Genomic DNA, 26,342 nt, shown 5'->3' with positions numbered 1-26,342 from the left:
ATATATTTTATCCAGTAACACACACAGATTAGGTTATTCAAGCAAATCACACTCCAGTTTTGTTTTTTTCCAGGTTTATTTAGTAGTTTTCTTTTTCTTAAGATACAAAGGACAAACATGAGGTCCTCTCAGAAACACAATACTGGAATAAAAAAAAACCACAAAGCTTCAAAACCAGTCAAAAATTCTATGAACAGTCAGTATAGCAAGAAATGAATTTATAATACCATAAAAAAAACACATTTATTTTTGATCATAGAAAACCAGAACAGGAGGGGAACAACATACCCATATCAACCTAGAGAAGCTATGTCACCATTAAAGTCAAATTAGTTGATTTTAACAGACATTAGTTAATAAAACGCATGCGGACGTACGTGTAGAACGAGGACGGCCACTTCCTGAAACGCCTGCAACAATCATAAATATTGTACAGTGTTTGAGAGCGGCATCTAACTGCGACCTCTCAGCGGCACTGCTACACCCTCATGCATTTTTAAAGGATCTCAAATTATTATTCATTGTTATCAAAACTAAACACGGTATAATATTGCACAAGCCCATAATTCATAATTCATGGGGTGGGAAGGTTTGGAATACGGTGCCGGGGTGGAGCAGATGATACGGCAGGTCGTGTCACGTCGTGTCCAGTAGAAGCGTAAAAATCCATTTTAATTTGATTTCTCTCTTGCAGGCTTATCAGCCGGGCTGCAGCTTTCAACTGGAGGCATGGGACAACATTGGACCCCAGCAAAAAAAAAAAAAACAGATCTGCAGCAAACATTAAGAGCTACGAATGTGGACAAGCGTACTATGCATATGCAAGTCACATATTAATACAATTCCCCCAGACATTCAAAACTCTGTATAATCTAACAAAGACACCGAACTGCTAATCTGTTTTTCTCATTTTTCTATGACGTAAAATAATGATTATGCTTGTTCTTCACTGTACAATACATATTTGTTTTTTTTGTTTGGTTGGGTTTTTTTTGGGGGGGGGGGTATCAATAATTCAAATATCAAAACACAAAAACATCAAAGTGCCTTAAAAAAGTGAAACACTGTGTGAACACGACTAGAAGCAGAGGTGAGTGGCGTTCAGTAACATTTACTGTACATCAGGAGCAGATCTGCTCTGACCTGAGAAAACAACATCCATCGTTACAGTTCTTCTCTACATTTGGGAGGCGAACCAAGCATTTGCACAGACCATTCCTTAACTATTACTGATTTAATACTATCACCGTAGCAAAACACTGTTGAAAGGTATAATACATCAAAGGCTGTTAGCTATTCCAGGAATCCTGAAAGATTTTTTATTTATTTAATTTTTTTTAAAGGTTTGAAGTCATCGAGAAAAGCCAGGATCTTGAGTGGTTCTGAAACTCGGAGAAAAATCACACGACGTCCTATAAACATGCCACCTCATCTGTTGGCGATGAGATTACTGAACTATAAACTCACCACACACTATTTCTTCAAACACAGCATTTTGAGACATTTGATACACATGTGCTGTAGTAAATAACTGTCATATAGAGAAAAACATGTGGTGAAGTGACTCAAACAACCGCAGATTAAAAGAAAGATGTTTTTTTTGAAAACAGGAAAACTCCCAAACTCGAGAACAAATGCTTTTTTTTTTTTTTTTTTTTTTTAAATCTGAACACAGTAATTTGAAGGCAGCAGAGTATGTAAATCTCACTGGTTAGTTCCTGAAATGCTATAAAATGTTTCTTTTACTGCTCACACAACAGTGACCTTAGACTCTTTTAGTCCTTTGTTTATAACATCCTGTCCGTCAATGAAGGTGTTGCCTCTGGCCTTTAAGATCACATCTGTTTGGCTTCTAAGCTCACTAATTGTGACGGTTCATTGACTGATTATGTCCCACAAAGACTCAAGACTTAAGATGTTCGATTCCCCTTTTGTTCTCTCCGTGTCTGCGCCAGTGCACCACTTTCAGGATTTCGCCAAATAAACCCGCCGACACGACAACTGGAGGGTGTGTTGTCGGCAAATGACTTAAAAGTTCAAAACAAACAAATAGTCAATAAGCTCTTCCACGCAGGTCTTCTGAATGCTTTTGGCTGCTGTAAGTATGTGGTTGCACTTCAGATGTGAAATCTCTTAAAGTAGCTCAAATAAATGGACGCAAGAACAGAAAGTGAGGATTTTAAAGTGTAAATCACAGCAGAGAAACACTGGGAATACTGCATCACACTGTGAGACAACCTGAGATGTTTGGCATCCTAGTTTTGCTTCATGAGGAAGATTTTGCTTCCCTTGCATTTATTCTAGATTTTCCTTCAACCTAAATCCTAACCAACATGCGCAGATACGAGCTGATAAAGTTCAGATTGGTTGCTTTATGTAAAGTTAACAAAGAAAAATAATGAACCATCCATCTCAGTGTACCATCTAAAGATCATAACTCGTTGTGTGTATCGACAGGACATTAAGTGTTTAGTTAAAGGACGCGTGCAAGCCGTTTTGTGGAGAATATGTACATCACCAGCTGTGGGTCTTGGAGGTTGAATGTTCCAGGTAGAACTGATTGAAGATCAGAGTCCAGGCAGCACCGACTGATACAGCTGTAGTGTTGTTACCTCTGACCTCTGGCGCTGGAATGGCGGCGTCGCCGTCTTTAATCCGTCAAAGGTAACAGCACTCACTGCCCAGCCAGGGTTCTGGTGGTGGGAGTGCTACTCTGGTGTTTGCTGCCCCCTAGGGCTGAGAGCAAGGCAGTGCAGGTGTGGCTCAAGAGGAAGGGAGGGGGGGGGGGCGCGGGAGAGGAAGAGGAGGTAGCGGGAGATGGCTGCGTTACTCATCACAGCCCAGGAGCTCCATCCGCAGGGTGATGCGCTCGTGCCAGTCCCAGGGCAGGATGCGGAGGTATCGGCTGTAGAACGCCGGCTCGAAGATGTTCTTCTTGTGGACGTTGTTGTCACTGTTGCCAGCAAAGATCTAGACAGAAATGGAACAATTAGTTAGTATGATTTAGACGTCAGGACAACTCGATTGCAACTGAAAAATGATCTGCTCTACCCAACTGAGACAAAGTTTGAACGCTATTCTCCTCTTGAGCATATATTAAAGGGCAATATCTCAACTCTCCAGTAAACCTTTTTATTTTTTAACAGATAACATTATAAAGTCATACTGTAGTGCTCAATCACTTAAACGAGGCCATAACTTGTTAAAAAAGTTACATTTACACTTCAGTTAATTTAATCTATAATACTTCTAAAACTGAAAAAAGGGGCAAATATCTTTCAATATCCTGTTTGCTACAGAATATACTCCCAGGGATTTGTGTCTGTTGAATTTCACAATGTGAGCAAAAAGCAAGCTGTCCCAAATTGTGATTTTATCCTTGCAAATTTGTTTTCCTTAATATAACCATGACATTACATTTCTAAAATACTTGAATCAATTAGAAACCACTGAAGCTTCAAGATTATCACTTTTTTTATTCTGGGGAAGCCATTTTCCAGATTAAAAAAAAAAAAAAACTCTACCGAGTGGACACTAAAAGCAGACATGGAGAATTGCAAACCTCAACAAATAGCACAGCTTTATATCCCACTGCCAACATTACCACATCAAATATCGATTCAGGCCAAAAACTGATGTTCATTCAAATGTTTTTTGGTGCAAGTCAAAGCCACTGTCAACGCGCCATGTCCCTGATTAAATGACTTCATTTGGCTCTGTGCGACTCACATCTGGCACATAAATTGATCTGTGAATGTATTGTGGAGTAAAAACTAATCACTCCCAGGAAGCATGACTGGTTCCAGGTCTATGGATGAAGAGGAAAATTAAAAAAAAAAATAAAATACTACAACTTTATACAAGATACATGGGTTCTTTGTATTTAAAAAAAAATTCTGAATGCATTATTATTCTCATTATTTACATTTAATCTAGTGCGGTCAAACGCTTAACATTTTTAATCAGATTAATGGCAGGGTTGCTGTGGATCAATTTAGATAAATCACATTATAATATTGTGTTAGTCGACTGTTCTGGGTTGTGTTGTACTCAGATTTCCCCATCGAGAGGGACAACATACTGTTAAGCGTCTTCCATATCGACTTGGTTCTGTTGCTACTGGATCAACGGCCCATTTGGGCATGCATGGCGTCCGCGACTGCAAGTCTCCTTGGACAGACTGTCCGAAATGCGCTGGCAGAGACTTTTCAGGGATTTTGACTCATTCTGCGCTGTAGATGAGTCAACTGCATTCCAACTGCGTCCGATTAATCATGATGATGGATTTATCCACGTTGATGCATCAATTTTGACGACTCCAATTCAAACCATTGTATATACTGCAATTTCTTAAATTTCAGATGTGTTTTAATCATCTCATTAACCTATTGAACATTCTGTTGAATTGGAGGAGGAGATACTCCTCCATCTCGTCACAAGAAGAAAGAACTTTTTATTGTGCAGACTGACCTTGTCCGTCTTGGTGGTCTCATCCTTCACCACAGTCCAGGACTGTCCGTCATCACTGTGGGCCACTTTGAAGGAGGTGACAAACTGGATAGAACCGAAGTCCTTGGCCCCCTGTGTGATGATCCCTGTGATCCTCTTGGGAGACTGCAAGTCCACCTGAGGATGGAGAAGGAACTTTAGACAGGCCGCATGAAGCAGAAAAGCAGCATGCGGGCTTCGTCCGGTCCTCCTGGCCTACCTGCAACCACTCAGAGCGGTTGTTGGTGGCGGCTGTCCAGGCATTGGTCTTGCCCTGTTTGTCCAGCCTGGCGTAGTGGGGGTACCAGGTGAAGGCCTCAATGCCCCAGGTGCGGAAGGTGCTGGACGCCGTTATCTGACGGTCCGTCACCAATCGGGACTTCATACCCATCGGCTCTGAGCAACCTGAAGTGTTTGAATATACTGTGGAGGTGAGACGAGGCATAGAAGAAGAGACAGAAAAAGAAAAAAGGAGAGAGAGAGAGAGAAAGCATGATAGGCGGGGGACGAGCAGGAAGCAGCCAGTGATGTGAAGCAGCAAACACATGGAGGCGATGATGATGATGATAAGACGAAGGACACAACCAGCCAATGCAGCCGACAGAAATATGGCATGCAGGTGAAGAGCAGCTGGAAATGTGCAGGTTAGTTTCTCCTGAGGGATTCAAACCCTTTCCACCATCTGTGGCTCAAGCTTTACAGCAATTCAATACAAGTTTCCAGTTTTTTTCAGTCTCTGTTTCATTCCAGATGTTCTGTACGAAGAGAATGGGAACCCTGAAGCTGGTCAAATCCATATAACCCCTAAAAGCCATAAGTCTTTTATCGCGCTTGGGTTAGAGGAACAGTGGCGCATGGAGGCCACATAAAAGGCCAAAAATTATTCAGCTGTTTTAGTGTAGTCTGACACAATATTTGGACTGAGGGACTAAACATTACCTGTAAAATATCTAGAATAAGCTACATGACCAAAATCTTCTATTTAGATCCAGACTCCAAAGCACTCAACGACTTGTAAAATGTCTAAAAACAAACCACCTTTGTTGTGTTTTATTTATTAGCAATTGCTGCAAGCAAACAGTACTTCTGAAGCCATCACATCCTGACCTTTCTTCTGAGGAGCTTTAGTTTGAGCTCTATTCAGACTTTCATTGAACTACACTTGTGTTGATCCAGACGTTTACCGAACTGTGCTGTTTTGGTGCGTCACATTCATGCTTCCAGAAATGGATTACAAAAACACTGCACTCAATCCAGGAGCCACCTGATCGGACTAAACAGTAACACATTCTTAAGCCACGACAGCAGTGGATTTTGCAGTCTAAATTTCCCAGTTTTAAAAATACGATTACAGTCATTGTGCTTAAAAACCATGGGTGACCCACGTTCACTCCATCCACTGTAACTATGCTAAAGGACTACTTGTTGCAGCTCCTGTGCTAAACATACAGCTCACATTAAATTACACAGAAATTCTCTGCATGGAGGCCTCGCTTTTAGTTCAGTTAACTTTGGGATAGGGACCTTTACTAAATAAAACTGACTGTCCAGCCTATGTAGTGGAAAGAATGGAGCTTTTCCTAAACAGGAGAGACACCCACTGACGCCTAACCATGCAGTTTGAGAAAATCGGTTACAGTAACTTCTTTGAAAAATGCCTATAAAAAGGCAAATTTAATGAAGTCACAAATCCTTTGGCTCGTCCTTGAGGTGGTTTCAGCGAGTATCGCGATCCATCCTTACATATATACTTTTATGTGGTCAAGCTTTGTCACACCGCAGTGTGATCAGCCAAACGATGTTTGGTACAAATAGGGTCTTCAAATAAACCAGCGACAAATACAGCAATTTCGGGATGATGCATACACTGGAAAACACACTGAAGGAAGAACAAACAGATCTGATGAACGCGAGACAAACATCTGACGGCGTAATGAGGCCAGCGAGTTGGAGAAAACATGCTGGCTTAAGATGAAAAGAAAGCAACATGAAAAGAAATCCAATGCAATACAATAGACTTAAAAGACTTGAGTATTACATTTGCCTGGTGACTGAAGGTGTTTATTGTAAATATGGATAAATCATTTAAAGCCGTGACAAAATCTTGGAATCATTAGCATTTGAAGACTTGTAGTAAATAGAATCATACGATTTAAATACAGTCTGTGGGGATCGTCTTAGAAAAGTAATCAAACAGCACACAGCTGTGTTCAAAGACGGCGCGCAGCGTTATCCTCTGAGAAACATCTCTTTGAAATGTGATGAGCCACTGAGTTGAGGACTGAAAATAATTAGTGAGGTAACATAGCAGCTAAATATTGAAGAAAAAAAAAAAAGGTTCCTGGAAATACTTCTTCCCCACCTGCAATCTGAATACTGAAAACCGATTGTTTATGCGTGTACAATTGTGTTGCACGTTCATATTTACCGTTGAGTTCACAGCCAACCAGTTCCATGCGCATCGTGCAAGCCTTGCGACACACAACGGGAATAATACGGATGTACTGGGCAATGATCGGGGGGTCAAACAGGTTGGTCTTGGTGCCATCGTTGTCGACATTTCCTACAAACACCTAAGAAAAAACAAAGCAAAACTGCACTGTGATTTCTTTTTTAATAACCGATATAGTTTTCAAACGGAAGTGTTTGACAGGGAGTTTATATCTTTGTGCCCTATGTGTAGGAAAGTAATGCTCCCTCTCGTGGGTCATTCAAAGCTTAACACAATAATTTGAAATCCTAACTAAAACAAAAAAAACATCAAAAAAGACAGGAAACCAGCTTCGTGCATACTCCAAGACTAGAGCAGTGTGTTTGTGCTTGTGTCCCCTCACATTGTCCTTTCTCTGTCCGTCTGTTCTGTACATGGTGTACGTCTTGCCATCCAAGCTGGAGGCCACCTTGTAGGCCTTGATGAACTCAGCTGAGCCTATGCGGCTGGCGCCCTGTGTCACGATGCCTGTGAAGCGCATCTTTCTTTGCAGGTTGATCTGGAAATACATGAGAGGAATTGGTATTATATTTTTCAAGCAAAATTGTTTCATTTGTTTGCTAAACACCATAATGACTTACAGCTCACAGGCCTAAATAACTTAAAGGGGACATATCATGCTAAATCCACTTTTTTAGCCATTAAATGCATTTTGTTGTATATTTAGAGTGTTTAGAAGTACAGAAAAGTTCAAAGTAGTCTCTTCAGGTGCTCCGTTGATATCTTTATATTCTGTTTTGGTCATATTTTGCGATCGGTTTCGATTTTTCTATTCTCTATTACGTTTTTTGAACAATGACGTCACAGTATTCTCAGCGGAACTGCCAAATTAGGACATCGACATTTCGAGCAATCCGCCATTTTTGTTTCTCGCTGCGATTTTGTAGTCCAACCGAAGTTACGAGAGGATAAGTCGAAATGTTCGGTTGTTGGATGTAGTAACCCACAAGCTTCGTTACACCGTCTCCCAGCATCAGAACCTTTTCGAAGTGCCTGGTTGAGTTTTATTTTTCACAGAAATGTACCCACATCTGTGGGTAAGGTCATTTTTGTGTGCGCGAAGCACTTTAAGGACGACTGCTTCAGCAACCTCCGCCAGTATAAAGAAGGATTTGCCGAAAGACTTGGTCTGATTGAGCGGTCAGTTCCTTCTATCTATGGAGACGACGAACAGAGCACTTCGGTAAGCTGTATATAACGCTAAAAAGTGTGATGATAAGACGTCCCTGTCATTGTTTTGTTAGCATTAGCAGTTGCACCGTCTTCATATGTTAGCGCTGTGTGCTCGTTTTAGATTATAATGTAACTTCTGTGTTAAATAGTCGTTGTAATACAGGCAGTATTGTAGTAGTGGGCATGGATGGAGAAGTTAGTGTAAATATAGTAACACACCATTGCGTTACATCCATATGAAGACGTTGTTCTGTAGGTGCATCATCGTCATTTTCATCTCGCTCCGCCGGGTCCGACTCTGGCTCCAACATGTATGGCTGGATGGACAAATCTTCCGTTGTTGACATTTTGTAAATAATGTGTGAATATAAAGTTTCTGCGCCGCTAGATAATTGTATCTGTTCTATCAAACTACAAAGATGGCCGAACAGGGTGGCGTTGAACCGAGTATCACCTCTGCAACCTGGAGAGGAGGAGGGGTATGAAGTGTCTCATTTGCATTTGAAGAGACCGCCCCAAAACGAGTTGCTCTCAGAAGCACATCAGAAAAGGGGTTGAAAAGGGGCCTGTGGAGCTCTAATAATGAGGAATTCAGACCCAAGCATTGCAGTTCCGCGTTGTATAGACCACAACTGTATGATTTATATGTAAAAAGGAAGGATTTAAAAGCATGATATATCTCCTTTAATGTGTCCGCCTGTATAGCTTTAATTATTGTTCTTTTTTTCCCTCAAATACTATACGAGTGAACTGACCTCTATCCAGGGGTTCTTGTCGTGTGCAGCCGAGCTCCAGGCATTGACCAGACCTTTGTTGTTGAGGCGAGCGAGTTCAGGCCCCCAGCGCTGCAGGCCCAGCAGGCTATAGCGCACCGATGACGCCGAGATCTGGGATTCAGCAATGCCACCTCCCTCCATGCCGAGCAGCGAAATACAGCCTGCAAAGGACAGATAGTGGGGCACATCAGAGAGTGAGGTTCTCAAACTCACACTACAAATGTTCCCTAAAACAGCCCTTTCAAAATGGATTCAAAGTTTGTAGGTGTATTCAGATTTCTTCAATTAGTTTTTTAGCTGAATCTAAAATTCTGAGTGTGAATTGAGAAGCAGGAAAACCTTTTTACTATGTTTCAGTACAGTTTTCATTGACAGACATGATAAAAATTTAAATATGAAATCATAACCCCACAGGAACAACAGACAAAAAGGGATGAGGAAGTCACTTTTCACATTTGAAAGTGAACAAACAATCATCAGAGGAGAAAGTCTTACTCCACTGTTGATGTGCATTTCAGCAACAGTACTATTCAATACAAGCACTAACACTTCAACTCAAAGAATGTGTGTATGATTCTGAACTTGGGCAGTCTGGAACTTCACAAAGAGCATTGAAATAATACTCCCAAAAATAAGAATAGACATATGCACCATGAAACATAAAATAATACACGTTCAGCCAAAACCGTGTGTGTGTGTGTGTGTGTGTGTGTGTGTGTGTGTGTGTGTGTGTGTGTGTGTGTGTGTGGTCAAGGATGCAGAGGACTTAATCAGCTGAATTGAATGAAGTATTGATTCCTCATTTGGAACAGGCTATATCTGTGCTGCATATTGATCATCCTAAAACCCTAAAGCTTGGCTGCCATCCCAACACTATTGTTGGCAGTGACTTCCACCAATACTTCAAAAACAAAGCAGCAGTAATATATTATACCACATGCATATATTAGGAGAGACAAACTTTTGGTTCTCTATCACATTATGAATCATTTAGCTTGTATGAGAGCTTTTTGGGTTTAATGAAGCTTGTCACACTCACGCAGCTGGCATTTTTTGCCAACATAGGGTGAAGGGCAATGGCATTTGAAGTCTCCCTCCAGGTCTCTGCAGACGCCATTGTTCTCACATGGCTGGGCGGCACAGTCGTTCACATCTGCGGAGACACAAATCGCAATGTTACCCGGTGGAAGAAAGCATGAGGCAAAGGTCTGATCCAATCAGGGCCAGTTTGAAAGCCGATTCCAGTTAGAAGTGTGAGTGAATTACACGTCATGCAAACTGAGGCCAACAGGTCAGGAGCTGTGGCAGAGAGAGGGTTGGAAAGAGGAGCTCCTTTCTTGGTATTAGAGAGTTTATGTTACCTTGATCAATGTATGGATATATGTATGACAAGCACAAAAAAGAAAAGAAAAGATAGAACTACATCTGGTGTTCACATTGAATAGTCTGTAATTCTTCATACCACCTCTTGGTGGTGCTCTCACCAACACTGTCTGTCCCAATCTGTCCCAAAATGAGTCAGAGGAAAAGGAATCAGCAGAATGAAATGAGTATAAACTCCTTTTCATCGCTCACCCACATCAACTGTCAGGGTGACTAAACCAGCTTTGCATGTGCTCACTGGTGACCACATTTGCAAGGAACCAGGCAAAAATATAGCTGATTATACAGACGAATGTAGACCAAAAAGGCCATTTCAACCTATCTCTAAAGCTTTAACCCTCAGTGGTTATTATGGAAATAAATGCATGCAAAGCAACAAAATGTTTCTAAACCAACAAACACACAAATGGCAGTATCTCACTGCCCACATGCTCTACCTATAAATAGCAGCGTGTCCAAACGTTCATCTTCACACGTCACAGGAAGAATATAGTAATTCTGAAAAGCGTATCACACAAACACTAGAAAATCAGGTCATGACAACTCCAGCTTCGGGAGCCCATATCTGATGTCATTAAGCGAGCGATTTCAAGCCACAGCATATTTCAAACATCAAGCTTTCCAGAGGCACAAAAACCATTAGAATCAAGTTCACTGTTGTGGTGAAGCAGGTGTGAGACAGCAGCTACCTTCTGTACATGTTGAAATGGGTTCATAGATCTTAATGTCAGCACATCAAGCAGTCGTCTACCAAAATCTAACTTTGAAAGTATTAAACATGACCGAACCATGAAAAAGCAAGTGATGTAAAAACGTATTAAAATCTAATATATTTGTCTTGGATCGGGAGAAATAAGAGATATGACATAGCATGAAGTACTTTGAAGACTTGTGTAACAAAAAGAAAAATAGCATACAGTTACACTGCTTTAATGAATGCAATTCAGAATACGGTCATAGAGTGCTTGAATTATACAAGTTATAAATTCTCAGGCTTTATAAAGTATTTTTCTATCTCAATCCATTTATAATTTTAAAAAAAATGGAAAATACTTGTTAAAAGGAGGTTGTTGGACTAAAGAAAGGAGAAAGTATTGGATAAAGTCAATAGAATGTTTTCACGAACGTAGTCTTTCATGTAATTTTTGAGAATTGGTGGCAGTGCATGGATGGCAGAAAAAGTATTTACTTTACTTTCCAAAATAGGAGTACAAAGCAAAGGTGATGGGGCCAAATTATTTAAGTATCTTATAGGCAATACAGACAAACAAACAATTATTTTCATATTGGAAGCATAGCCTCACTTTTGATGGAAAATCCTTAAATTAGTCGAAACAGCTTATTTGATTGTTAAACACCAAATGTAGCCAATAACTGCAGATTTGTCTGAGAAAAGATGTTTGGCGTGGGAACATGAGTTTAAAAGGCAGATGCATGAATCTCACCCTCAATGTATCAGCAACTAAGAAGATAATTTGGGACTCTGCAAGATCACTTATCTTACGGATTACAGCAGCCTTGAAGGACTGTTGTTTCTACAAGGTTTCTGGCTATCTAATGGCTTCTACATCACATCATTGCATTCTTTTTGTAATCTTTTCATTTGGAAGGCTTTTGAAACCACATTTTAACAAACAATATCTGACTTCTACAGGAATGTGAGTTTTGTATGAATAGTTTTCTGCATAAATGAATGATATAGCATTTGGTTCCTACAATCTTAGAATTATAACCCTCAACGCAAGCCGAGCAGAAAATCAAAGTTAGAAAAGGTGACCTTCCAAACTAGTAGCACAACCTGCACACCACCCATCTCGTCCGCCCCAGACACCTATATCAGTAATTAATGTCAGTCTGAGCAAAAGCTGATCGACTTCTGGGATGCGTCAGCTGGTGGACGTCTCTAAGAGGATTGGGCGCAAAGAATACCACAAAGCCTGGTCCGCTCCCGGCTCTAATCCATTTATCTGAACAAGGGGGGAGCCCACGACATCACTGCACTGGTGGGGCAGGTTACAGATCAGGCGGACGTGCTACCTCCCTTATAGATAAACTGTGGACAGCACATTTCCTCTGGTCAACTACAAACACTGAATAGTCCTCACGATGAATCGCCCAGCGCTGTTCCCATTCGCACACTGTTTGCATACATGTATAGCTCCTGGGCAGCTCAGCATGTGCTAGTTAGACCGATGAGCAGTCCGTGGCCTGTGTCCAACAAACCTTATTGCTTTTGAAGGAAACTGCACACCACAACAATATTTACACTGTCAATATCTGCCTCAGCATGAAGAGAAAACCGATGGAATTCTCACGTGGCTTGTTTGAAACCAGACTCTGATCAATGTAAGGCCAAGGTCAGTGGGTAGTGCATGTGATCACAAAAGCTACGTACAACACAGATTTGTGCAGCAGCCAGCAGGATCTGGTGCCAGCCGGCGTTCGATGGCCCAACCCTGCTTTTCTGTTGAAGCCCAAGAAGAAAGAAACACTGTCTTGCTCTTTATTGTGTTTTTGCCAGCTCACAGTGTGAGAAGTAAACCCAAAAAGGCAATCAAAAATGTTTTGTTTTTTGTTTTTTTCTAAAGCAAACCATTCATTGTTATGTTTCAATAACAAAACTTTTAACAGTAACTTCTTAACGACTTTGTTCTTTGAATAAAAAAAAGTTGCTTGTGATATCCAAATGGTTAAATTCTCATCACACTTTCCAAATACATGTCCTGAACTGCAATTAATCTAGAATCCCAACCAATGACAACATGAACTAAGAAAAGGACAGATTCTTAATCACTATTATACAGTAATTACAAGGGCACCCTAAACCACGATATCATTACATAGAAGGGCTGAAAAGGTCCCCGCTTTTATTTCCTGTGGACTGGACTCGCGACAAAAACCCAGAATAACTGTTTTGGTTTTCTCTATTGGAGATATGCAGAGAGCTCACATGAAACGGCTGATGTCATGAAGTATATTTACCAAGCACAGCCTTTAAAGCTGCACATCTGAACACCAGCAGCCATCAACCTTTTAAACAGAGATAACTCAGATATACTGAATAATACGAGGGGTTACTTGATACAAAACTGATGAATATGTAGTCCCTGCAGGCAGCCAGGTGCATCTGGACATCGAGTTGGCTGGCCCTGCTCTAAATATACAATAGCACTTTAAGAGCAAGCCCCCGGCTCGCTCAGTTGGTAGAGCATGAGACTCACAATCTCAAGGTAGTGGGTTCATGTCCCAAGCCGGGCGCCACCTTCCCGTCGGGTCACCACCTACAGGAAGGTTCTTAATCGGTGCAATGTGATCTGGGTGACGGTGCTCAGGCTGCCACCCCTGCGACCCGGAAACGGATAAGCGGGAGAAAATGGATGGACTTTAACAGCATTTTTCAGAACTAGATTCTATTTTTTTTCCAGTTTCAGATGCATAGTTCTCAATAGCAACATCAGCTAATATGAACTCATAATGGGTCATTTTTTGTCTTTTTGAAAGCAATACTTTTCTGCTTCTCCTTAAAAAAAAAAAAAGTATATAGAAGAAACAACTGCCTCTTCAACTGACACGGTCATGACTTCATGCCGTCGTGGTTTAAAAGAAAAATAGGGCTTTTAGGTTTGATGGACTTCCCCTGCTGAACGTCAACACCACATTATGGTCACATATGCACACTAAAGTGGTGACGGGAGTTTCTGAGCCATCCTACACCAGACACTTAACTTGAAGCTTGTGTGGAGATAAAAATAAATGACCTCCAGATCAACAATGCCGCACGTCTGCACTATTATAAATCTGAGGATTTAAATGTATTTTTTATGATTTGGGATAAATCGTTAAGTTAAAACATCTAGAGAATTTGTTTCTTACATTTTTGTTACTTAGGCTATTTACTGTGATTTTCATGTATTAACTTTCTAATAAACTTTCCATTTAATCTCAGTTCATCTCGATCATATGAGCTATATTCTTTTTAAACAATGACATTCACAAAACTTACACACGGAATGCGATGATACCTGTGAGTAAACACCTGACAGCTGCTTTGTTTGTTGTGGGTGAGCTAAAGCTCATGTTGCGAGTCTCGATAAGCAGCTTTCGAGACTTGATGGGTCAACATTGCATGTTTAATGAGGCAAATACAAAAGAGGAAATGCACGTCAGGCAGGCTTAGTTGAGCAATGACAGAGGCATGCAAGGAGAACATATAGTGTAAACACCCTGTGTTCCACAGGGGACATAAAGCCCAGTCTGCCCACACAGCCACATCCTGGGAGGAGCTGTAAACTCTCCCAAAACAAATGAGCGGATCAGAACAGTCATACACATCCTTTTGGTGACTTCTAAGGAGTTACAATATCTACCTTAATCTGTTGTGCAAATTGAGGATTTAGAGACTATAAGCAAGAGAATGACTCCTTCCCCTGCTGTTTCTATCCATCTGCCTTGGCCTGAAATGAACCACGATTTCTCTCCCTCCCCACCTCCATATTGGAGCTCTACACACACACACACACACACACACACACACACACACACACACACACACACACACACACACACACACACACACACACACACACACACACACACACACACACACACACACACACACACACACACACACACACACACACACACACACACACACACACACACACACACACACACACACACACACACACACACACACACACACACACACACACACACACACACACACACACACACACACACACACACACACACACACACACACACACACACACACACACACACACACACACACACACACACACACACACACACACACACACACACACACACACACACACACACACACACACACACACACACACACACACACACACACACACACACACACACACACACACACACACACACACACACACACACACACACACACACACACACACAGAGCAAAGCTTTTAGACCAATTTGACAGGACAGTCAGAAGTGCTGCAGTTAGACCTGAGTAGTGAGTGTGACATTGTCGGGAGGGCAGACTTAATTCGCCGTTCCGCCTCCATGTTCACTTTTTCGCCTGGCAACAGTAGCAGCACTGACGTTGCTCGCGCTTTGCGTGGACTGCCACTTTCTGTTGGCTCGACCGGAGAGCTGGATACACTGTGTGTCTATGTGTATACCAAACAGTCTGCATATGAGATCATGAGCAGCGTGTGGTTGTTCATGTGGGATGTGCAGCGGACACGTGAATAAGCTTTTCCAGGAGAGCTTCTCCTACTGAACTGAACTGTTCTTCAAGGAGAACTCCATTGAGCAAGGAAATACACCAACCACACAAAAAGTGTTTGCCACTTTTTTTTTTTTTTTTTACAGCTAATAAAGGCTAACATGTTTTTACTATCAAAGCTTTCTGCAGCTAGTCTTTCATTCTTTATCCACTCTATGCTGTATTTTCTAGATTTCTTGCTTGGTGTGAACTCTCCCGCTACATCTGCTTTCAGTTTGTTCACACACACTTGTCAGAGTTTAGCCGTCGACTGACATCTGCAGTCACGTGCTTTCACACATTCCCACAGCTGCTGTGACATTTCTAAACATTTACTTTTTGTCATTTTCGCATTATCGCACATAAAGTGAGTATCAGAATAACATCTGAACACTTCCCCTCCCACTGTACACCATCATCACTGGCTTTCACCAGCGTGTCAACACAGAGGCTGGCTGCCGTGATGCTCATCCTTTGCCCCCACCCCCACCCCCACATACACAAATTAGAGAGTATTTAACCGTCCCAACAGTCATCAGTTAGCTGTAAATGAGGGGGACCTCCCTGACCCAGCAGTCCACAGGAGAGCTTTCTCAAACCAGCGTGGTGAAATAAACTCCCCTCTTCATTATCCTTGAGACATTATCTAATTAGTGTGAATGTCTGGCCTGCGGAGGGCTCCTATTCTGACAGTGAGGCTAACATTACCTGACAAATGAGTTGTGATGAGCTGTGATTTGTGGCCCTTCAGGGAAATGGACAAACACACACGGGAAGTCTAATAAACTCGAGAGTGCAAGTATCGTCTGGAGAGCATTGGCTAAACTGGGAGAGAACCTGGAGACAAATTAACCAGTTGAAATGGTAGAGTTTGACCATGCTGAAGGTGGAGGATGGATGACAACACGCCGATTAAAAGATGGTGCAGCCATTGCTGACCTATTCTCACGGTTGATTTTCTTCACTATCCTTGAATAAAAATTACTCTTCATTTCTCAGTCACAGATAACACTGAAGTCAGCAATCTGCCCTGCCTATAGGGGTGGGTGTGTGTGTGTGTGTGTGTATGTACTGAGTGCAAATAGTTGAATTCTTCAACCTCTGCATGCAACTAAGACAATGAAAAGAACCTGGACTCAGAAGGAAAACAGACAACGGGGTTGCAAACAGTCCCATTTGAAATGTTACCTTTTCTTGCACTTAAATCTGCCCCTTGGACACCTAGGATAAAAAGGCATACATAATCAAAGACAAAAAAAAAAAAAATGTTTCCAAAAAGTTGACACTTGCTGAAGTGGTTTGTGTACACTTGGCCACTGTTATTCTGCTGCCCTCTTGTGCAAACAGTAGCCATCTGTCTCTGTGGGCAGAGCCCAGAGGCTGTTTGAGGAGCGTGGCACTTGTTCCCACTGTTGCTTCGCTCTCTCAGACTGACCCTGATTGAACCAACCTGGCCTGAGTGACGTATGAATGGCGCTCCCATAAGGACGACAGCTGCCTGTCTGGTGGCCAGCACCCACAGCAGCTGCCTACATGGTTAGTGTGTCAAGTTAGCCATATATAGATTAAAACTGCAATTAGTTAAGACTTGCATGTCAGCAATAATGAGAGGATTTTTTTTCAATATTGTAGCTGGATGTCTTGTAGAAAATTGGAACTTTTATGTCTAATTACAGCAACTGTGGGCCATCATGTTGATTGAGGTTAACTTTTAGGGTATAATTTAAAGGCGAAACAGGACATAAGCAGTAAAACATGTTGCATTGTTGAATGTACACAATGTTAGGATGAGTGATGACAGAGCTCAGACTTACTGTTCTGGCAGTGAACGCCATCAAAGCCTGGTTGGCATTTGCAGACGTACTCGCTGAAGACGTCACCTCGGCGGGATTGACCAGTCACTTCGCAGATGGCATCATTCTTACAGGGATTGGGGTTGCATGGCCCTGTAGGATTAGGCATTATAGCCAAAAGGGAGGTGATTTTACCATAGAGTGAGCGTTCCTGGGAGGAACCTAACGCTTAATTTAAGTTGCATCAAAGCACATGTGTGAATACTTAGTTTTTATTATATAGCTTAACAAAGAATACAGACAAAGAGGTTTGTACCAGTCTCAGTCTCATTGCAGGTTTCTCCAGTGAAGCCATCGGGGCAGATGCAGATGAACGGAGCTCCTGCTCCAGTCACACAGGTCCCACCGTTGCTGCACATGTTCACCTCACAGTAATCTCCTGCAGAAAGAGGCCAGAGTTATAGAATACAGTGCAACACTTGACCTGTGTGCCGGACAGCCTCTAAACAGACATTAAAAAAACATCCTTCATTTGAATCTCTTTAACTAGAAGAAAAAAAATGTGCTTTCCAAGCAGGAAGGAATCTTTTTGAATAAAAACATCCCATGAAAATAACTATATCCTGTTTTAGCCAGCTGCGGTTTATATACTTCATTTCACATTCATAAATGCCTGGCAGCGCACCATTTCCTGTCTACAAGGATCTAATACTTTTGAAGCACATTTTTCAAGACAAGAAAAGAGCAATCCATTTCTGTAGCTATTGAGACTTGGTAGATTTACTACTCGCTCTAAGAATTCTTGTTGCAGCTCCTTGAGCAGTTTTCCGAAGGTTTTCAATAAGAGTTTAATATGTCCTCAGAGAGGAGTGCACTGACTACCATTATGTTGTCTCCCATTATTTATTTTTTTTCTACTCCATTCACATGTGTTGCTGAATGAAGAGCAAACCGCCTGCTGCTGGTCGGTTGTGATGGTCTGAACAGCTGAATAAGCCGGCACTACACTGGAAACACTAGATGCTTCTACTGGCATGCTGCTGCTGCCTGGCCAGGGCCTGAAAACATGTTTACTCATGCTGGGTGAATGCGCACATTAGGTTACAACTTAGTAATAAAGGACATTTTTACTGATGAAAAACCATGATAAAGCATCCAGAATAATGATGATCAGTTATAGAAAAAAAAAGTGCCATAACAACACAATGCTGACCAAAGAAAAACAGTTTTATAGTATGTGTAAAAACCCATCCCATGTAATTATAATTTTCTGCACATATACAGCATCTAATGACCATTTAATTATATACTGATCTGCTCATTTTAACGGTTACAATATTATGGAAGAAGCTAGAATTAAGACTGCTGGGGGTTTTTTATGTCCAGGAGAAAACTTGTCATTTAGATAATTGGCGAGGAAATTGAGGTTGTGTAAAAATGTTATTTTAAGAACGACCGAGTCTGACACACATACAGACACACAAAAAGGAGTTCTGGCCCAGTGTTTGGGTTTTTTTTTTTAAATGCTTTTTAGAACGTACTTCTCACCACCGCAGACAAAATAAGCCTCATGGATGTGGATAAACATATATTTTTCAGCTTTACACCATATAGAAAAGGGTGTTCTGGCTGTGCTAAATGTAAAATTTTGGAGCTTTGAGGTCACGACAAGTTTTATTGAGTCTTAAATCAATTCTAAGTCCCAGGGGGCACTTGTATATGTTTTCACACATACTTTTTCTGTCTCTCTAGGACAGAAATGTAAAACAATATTCAAAACATCAACCTCAACATGTATTGTTTTTTAGTTATATATTGCAATTCCATTTTTTAACTACAGTGCAAAACATGAAAACTCAATTAACAACCAGCCATCAGAGAAAGATGTGCAGTGCATTAGTGTCATATTTGCAGAGGAAGGAGTAAGAGATCCATTTTACAAACATCCTGTCAGGCTGTTTATTCATGAACTGCACTTCAAGGATGTCCAGTGTTATCAGTACTGTATCCAGTGTCAAGGCCTGCGAGTGCTTTCTGGTCTCGAGGGGATTCTGAGGCAACAGGCTCGCTGGGCACCGCAAACACATCCAAGTCATAAACCTACAGCCCATTTATCTTCAGGAAGGAACACAACCTCCCCTCCTACAACGACAGACAGCTGCACTCAGGACAACCTCGGTGCCAAAAGATAACAACCCTGAACAAATGACAATACATTCCTGAATTTACAGGAACAAGCAAAGAGATACATGCAGATATACTGTATAAGCCCTTGGTAAGAAGGTATTTTATTCAAATTGAGGAAATGAAATTAGTTATGCATCAGTCAAAGGTTGGTCAGCCAACAGACTGTGGTCAACTTTGTGAAAATCCCCAATTTCCCAAAATGGTTCTAGTTTTGGTTTTGTTTATTGAGAAATTGGTAATGGAATGTGGGATGCAATAAGTAAGTTTAACTGAGCCAAATAAGACGATTCATACAAGTGTGAAGACAAGAACAATTATTACCCACACTAATTACCAAAAAATTCAGAATTTGGGATGAAATGAATAAAAGTGTTGCGGCTGATGCCGTAAGGTACTCACCCAAGTTTCAACTATTGAATAACACAATAAATACAAGTACAGGTTGTCCACAAGTCTCAAGTCTGTAAATGCACTCATTATTCCTTAAACAGCATATAAGTTCTCCTCATCGGGAGGCAATAAAATCCGTTGTTTACCAAAATGGTGTAGATAACTAGTAAAGCTGTGACTCAGATGTCATTTTTTCTACAAGACTTACTGAGTAACATTTGTTAATATGCTACCACTACTGAAAGCCAATGCCAAACATGGTGCCCTGCTCCGTCCTAACCAGAATGACAGATTAGGAAGGTATGTGGAATTATGTTTGGCAGGAAAATACTTTTCTACAGGGCATTGTGTTCCCTCACTCCTTGTGAGTCATGGTCTGTGCCTTTCCCATCATGCCTCACCCCAAGAATGAGGTTCAAAAAACCAGAACAGAAATGCAGAGCATTTAAAGTCAGCCCCATACAGGGATTCCTCCTCAAATTGGCAACAGAAAAAAATGGCTCTGTGGAAAGATCAAGGGTTGGGCATCATGTTAGAGCACTTAGTTATATTAACTTTTATGTTAATTGGTAGATTTACATTAAAGTAAGTTAGTGTACGGTTTGACTTTCCACATAGACTGACCCCGTCTGGGCATTGAAAAAAATCGATTTTTTAAACAACTCATACAACGGTAGGCAAATGTCCAAACAAGAGAGCAACTCGTCTCTTGCTCTGAGGAATCTTAAGTGCTGTGTGCCCTCGCTAAAGACAAGGAGACGGGAGCCATTTCAGGACAGTGTCCTCAAAAAGGACAGATGAGGATACTTAATGCCATAATGCAGCTTGCATCAGAGAGGGAGTGCGATTGTTTCCCGGCGACAAGATAAATCTTGAAAAATATCTCTTTGACATCAACAAGCAGGGACAAGAAGGATTGTGATTTCTGTGTTTACTGAGCATGAAATCTGCTAGTTGAAGAAAATACTAACAACCATGGGTAGACTTCCCCTTCATCTGAATTACACAGATTTACTCAAAGGTTACATCAAATTTCATTACGTTTATAGATTTTATTTAGGCCTTGAAGGAGATGAAAAATAAAAAAATAAAAAATCTGTAACGAGGCAGAGAAGTATTGTTCTTGTCACTCCTGAATAGTTTCTCTCGAGAGAACTATTTCCCAAAGGTGCACACTTTTAAGCAATTGCAAGATAAGCAACTTGTGAAAAGTTATTGTTGCCCCTACATATATTTAGAGTTCTCACAAAACAATATAGGAAACCTCACTTTACCGAACAGTTAAGACTTGAACTCCTCGTTAAATGGATGTTCCATTAACTGGCAAGTTAATCAGAATATACGAGTGTGAAAAGCACAAGCACCACTGACTACAATTAATTTGACAAGGCTTTTGTAATTGTTCTAGTCTACCATGTAAAATGTATCTATGAATTGTAACTGAAGATTGATGTTTTTTGTCTCTAAAAGCATGACTTATTGCAGGGCGCTCAATAAGAATACGGATGCAGTCAGTAAAATGACAGAAAACAGTGATATGTTTGCCTCCATAGGCCCTTTCTGCCGATACCCTCTTGCTATATCAATGCAAACATTCAAACTTAAACGTATCACTTCGTGGTATTTGTTGGTACACTACCATCAAAATAACAGTAAATGAGTGCAGAGCAGATTAACTGATGAAGAAAAAGGTGTAAAATCATTCACTTACATTCATTACAAAGAAAATCTTCCACAACAATTCTAACAAGTTATGGCAAACTGCGCTGACTTTCTGTTTTGGAAACAAGACAGTGACCAACATCCACACTGACAAGCAATGACATGTCATACCTGCGGCAGAAGCCAAGAAACTACCACTAAAGCATGATCTTCTCAACTGTTGCCGTGAGCTGTGGTTAAGTACAAAACATGCGATGGTGCTGCTGTTGAGGTCTGGGGTAAGAAACCCAGTGATCGTGTCAAGTACTGTTGAACATATTTTTGTTGGATACAGAGAGCGCTGTGGAAATGCTGGGGGAACAATCCAGCATGCCGACTTGTCAGCCTCGGTTTTCCCACGATCGCTGCAGAGGATGAACACATTATTCAAGCGTGCACTTTAGTGCTCATAATATGTAATCTGTCCTGACGCCTGAAGAAACGTAAGCCCCGACCCCTCTGCTCTGTCATGCACACAGTTGCATGCTGAGGCCTATAGGCTTGCAGGCAAGTGTGGGAACTCACTGTTCCAGAAAGTCAAGGAGAGAAGCTTACGTCACACACAAACACACACACACATGGCCCTTGTTAAAACTGAAGTGTTCATCTCAGCTGATGACCTGCCAAACTCCACCACTGACTGTATGGACATGTGTGCAGATAAATACAAGTGTTCTGATAACACAGTTTGTTCAGCCTTAGGATCAGTGGGACTCCAGCTGCAGGCGAGATTTCTGTAATCTGTGATTGGAACTCGGAAACACAGCCATCTGCTGCAGCTTCCTAATAAAAAACAAGCGTGCACACACAATGATGGCCAGGCACTAAAAATACTTTAGAGTTACACACCATCAACAAAACAAGCTCCTGCGCTGAAGTACTGTGACTGGAATAGAGCTGGAAGGAGAACCACAGCAACAGCAGGCTGCATGGAGTGTACCTGCGTCAACACCGGCACTAATCTGCTCCTTTTTGCAGTCAAATGAAATCCAAGATCTCGTATAAAAACCATACCGACTTCATGCCAATTTCCGCCTCACTTCAGTATTTAAGCTCACAAGGGAGAGCGTGAAATATTTAACATAGCAGATTGGAAAGTGGGGCGGCTAATAAAGCGTCCCAAATTAGAAGAAACCCCATATTGCAATGAAACATTGATCAAGGAAAGCTATTTAAAATTCAGATGGAATTTAGAGTCTGTCCTGTCCTGAGGGATTTGGTGGGAAAAGTAATGATATAGTCAGCAGAAGACAGCAGCCTGAAGGAAGACTAAATATAGGCAGATGGTAAAAGCTTGATTTGACGAAGGACCACGCATCATTACCCTCACACAATCACAAATTTCTGCCACACAAACTCAAGGTGTTAATACTCAGACGGAAACATCCTAATTAAACACCACATCTTTCTTTGTTTTTGTCTGACAAGTAATGAGTCAGTACAGCGCTAATCCTCGCTTTGCTTTGAGTGTAAGATGGTGTTAGCATATATACAGTATCAAGTATGCAAAACCAGCTAATAAGTCACATTTTAAGGCCGAGTGGGCCTGTATGACAGTATTACGTGAAAAAGAAACTCTTGGATTCAAAGACTTGTATTTTTTTGAAACACTTCAAATAGAAACCGTGGCTGTTGTGGCAGAGTGAGTCACAGCACCAGTTCAGTTATAAGCAAAATTTAAAACAAAACTGAGTAAATCATCCATCAAAATACAGTAAAACAAAACTAAAAATAAAGACGGCGCGTGATTCAACTTTTTTCTGCAGGTATGAAGAAGAGTCCTTGTTGTTACTATTTGAAGGGAGTAACTGTACGTTTCAGAGTAACTCGGAGGCGGTAAAGGCCCCATTTCATTCCATTACTCAACATGGCAGTGATTTTGATGAATGCTAAGAAATGGAACGTTTTCATCATTTGTTTTTTTGCTCTTTAATTCATAATCATTATAATGATACTCTGTCTCACCGATTCGGTCAAACAGAAATTTGCGGAAGTCATTATAATTATGTGAAATGTTTCAATCAAGGCAGTACAACACTTAAAATGCTACGCTTCATGTTATCCCATTCTTGGTTGACATATGTAATAATGAGCTTTTATCTAAACTGCCAGCAGCATTCAAGTGACTCTGCAGGAGGCAGCCATGTGAAGTGTTTCTTATCGTCAAAATGAACGGTGTAGCAGGACCTTCCCAACTGATAACTATGTCCATTTCTAGCTGCATAAGTGCTGTAAGTACATGGTTAGCTTCTCATGTCTCAATTATGTAAGCGCTTGTTACACTTGCAATTCATATTAATTTAGGTGTTGGCATACACCCGCCCACAATGTATACAAACCCACATGTAGCCACCTCAATGGTCCAGCCGTTTGGCTGTTTTTAGCATCGGTTCACTTCACTAAACTTGTCTTGTACAAAAAAAAAAAAAAAAACGGACACAGAACACCATGTTTCAATTTTCTCCCCTCAGCATGAAACACAGATGACAAGTAAGCTCCAAACTGCTGAAACGAGCCAGATCAGGTAAAGCGGAGGAGAGAGGAAATGTCCTCTCAGCTCTTATTTTGCTGGATAAACATTTTGACATGACACAGCAGCAACAAGTCCCCCTCCCAACCGTCCCACCCACTAAATCTCTGGCCATGAGGAAAGGTCTCACTGGGCGCCGTTGTGGGTGGACGTTCACTGACATGTCTGTGTTGGCAGCTGCACCCAGAAACGTGACTCAACATTGTGGCCAGGTTAGCCACACCTATTCTCAGTGGCTGTCCCATCCCCATGCCGTGGTGAACAAAAAATTATTTAATTTAAATCATGAACTGCTAACGCATCACTTATTAAACGCCAATCTTGTGGACATAAGACTTAGTGGGGGCCTGTTGCAAACAGTACAGCTAAGGAAAACATTTGACCACAGAAAAAAAGGCTATACTTAATTTCAAATATTTAGTTCCTTCTTGCTTGCTCTCATTCAATTCTAATGCAGGAAATGCCCTCTGCTGTTGCTCACTCCAATCTGACTCCACTGGTAATTAACACACAATTTTACCAGGCACAAGACAGAAAGACAACTATCACTACTGCAACTTCCCTATCCTGCCAGGAAAAATTTAGTTTTTCGCTGAGTTCGTTTGTTGTAAGAGGACCATCAAAAAATGCTTTCTGACAGGAAGGCCACGTTGTGAAAATATTAAGAATTTAGGATACAATTTAATAGGTGCTCTGTTATATACATAGCGTATGTGCTGCTAGATTTGCATGTTTCACAAAAACAAGGATGTGTCACCCCGATTTACTATTGTCGTCATTATCTACTTATTTGACATTAAAATAAGTGATTTCCAATCCGAACAAACCTCATGTTGTCACTGACTGAAGCCACACACTTGCAGTGCAAACTGCAGTCACATTGTCAACACAGCCAATAAACATGAGCACTGGAAACCACAAACACATGAGTCTCACACATGAGTGTGTCAGGAAAAAACATTAAGGGTTCTGTCAACTAGATGGGGTTGATTCAAGGCATTTGAGTTTCCTGTCACATGCCAAGTCTGAGTAACTTTAAAAATATGCATAACAGTTTCAGGTGCATTGTGGAAAAACGTAGACTGTTGTACTGAGATCAAAAGAAAAACCTTTTTTTTTTTAACATACCTCTAGCCCAGGATTTTAATAGAACCATCCGTCAATATGCAAAGTGTGGAGCAGGAACATTTTAACATTTGGAAAATTCACCATCATACCAAGGAAAACATTTGGGACATGTGGTTTCTTTCCCTGTGTGCGAGCAGAAATGGGAGGCAGTGCAGTCGAGCCACTTGAGCTTTTGTCCGTCGTCCTAAATGTGTTTGATGCATGGAAATACAAACAAAGCAATGCGCCAATGGCATGAGGTTAACACTGGATAAGGATAATGCACATCCTGCATGTGTCGTGCTCCTTGAAATGGGTCACTCTGCACTAAAAGCCTGCAGGCATTGATTCTGCAGCCTTCAGACGACAATATCAGAGCAATCAAACATTTAAAAGACATGCAGATGTCATTTTTCAAAGATGGTTTTGAATAAAGTGCAGCGGGTTCTGCATTAAACCATGTCTCTTCGCCCACATTCCCACACGTCCATTTAGTTGAGGGTCAATTGAAGTCGTGCTGGAACAAAACGCCCTCCGCTCAGTTACTTTGGGGATGAATTGACGGCGCCACTCATCGTGGTTAAATCCTGATTAAATCACGACATACTATGAAAACAAGCCGAGGCGTCCTGGAAAACAAACAACCACTTTATTCGGAGTAAATGTGAGGACAGAGGGAAGGGAGTAACTCCAGAGATCACGCTTCCTTCTAAAAACTCAACTGAAACAACAGCGACGGGACGGGACGGGTAACGGCTGCGGTCGGCCGCTCTGACTGTAAACAAACGGAAAAAGACACTCACCGTTCACCGCAAACACCGCACACGCGGCGAAAAGTTGCAGGCAGAGGAAGAAACGCGTCTGGTCTGTCATGTCTGCTGTTTCGGTCGGCGGTTAAGGCGCCGTGTGTCGTTTCTTGAGCCGGACGGGACGGGTGCGGAGCGGGACAGCGGCGTTTCGGACGTTGCTTCGGCGGTGCCTCGCGCTGGTTGTGAGGCTCCAAACTCCCAAGCAGTGGGCGTAAAGAGGGAGCACGTGCGCCTCAGCTATCAGCCAATCCTATTAT

At 41.5% G+C, this 26,342-nt stretch overlaps 1 protein-coding gene across 4 annotated transcripts; it reads right to left on the bottom strand.

Moving 5' to 3' along the window:
- Window positions 1-994: 994 nt before the first annotated feature.
- On the bottom strand, window positions 995-26,342 carry mfge8b (milk fat globule EGF and factor V/VIII domain containing b). Of its 4 annotated transcripts, none has more exons than XM_080475782.1 (11): window positions 26,080-26,276; window positions 17,678-17,800; window positions 17,383-17,514; window positions 16,757-16,789; window positions 9,968-10,081; window positions 8,908-9,089; window positions 7,323-7,478; window positions 6,917-7,061; window positions 4,709-4,911; window positions 4,471-4,626; window positions 996-2,970 (listed from the first exon to the last, which is right to left on the bottom strand). In XM_080475782.1, the coding sequence occupies exons 1-11, from the start codon at window positions 26,147-26,149 to the stop codon at window positions 2,827-2,829; spliced, it is 1,458 nt and encodes a 485-aa protein (XP_080331908.1). In that variant the 5' UTR covers window positions 26,150-26,276; the 3' UTR covers window positions 996-2,826. The 4 variants fall into 4 exon arrangements, with proteins under 4 accessions (XP_080331911.1, XP_080331908.1, XP_080331909.1 ...); XM_080475783.1 differs by having other exon boundaries at window positions 4,709-4,893; XM_080475785.1 differs by lacking the exon at window positions 16,757-16,789 and having other exon boundaries at window positions 995-2,970; window positions 4,709-4,893.

Source organism: Lipophrys pholis (genome assembly GCF_963383615.2).
Source record: "Lipophrys pholis genome assembly, chromosome: 11".
Classification (NCBI taxonomy): Eukaryota; Metazoa; Chordata; class Actinopteri; order Blenniiformes; family Blenniidae; genus Lipophrys; species Lipophrys pholis.
This window is presented reverse-complemented; position numbering and strand designations above follow the sequence as displayed.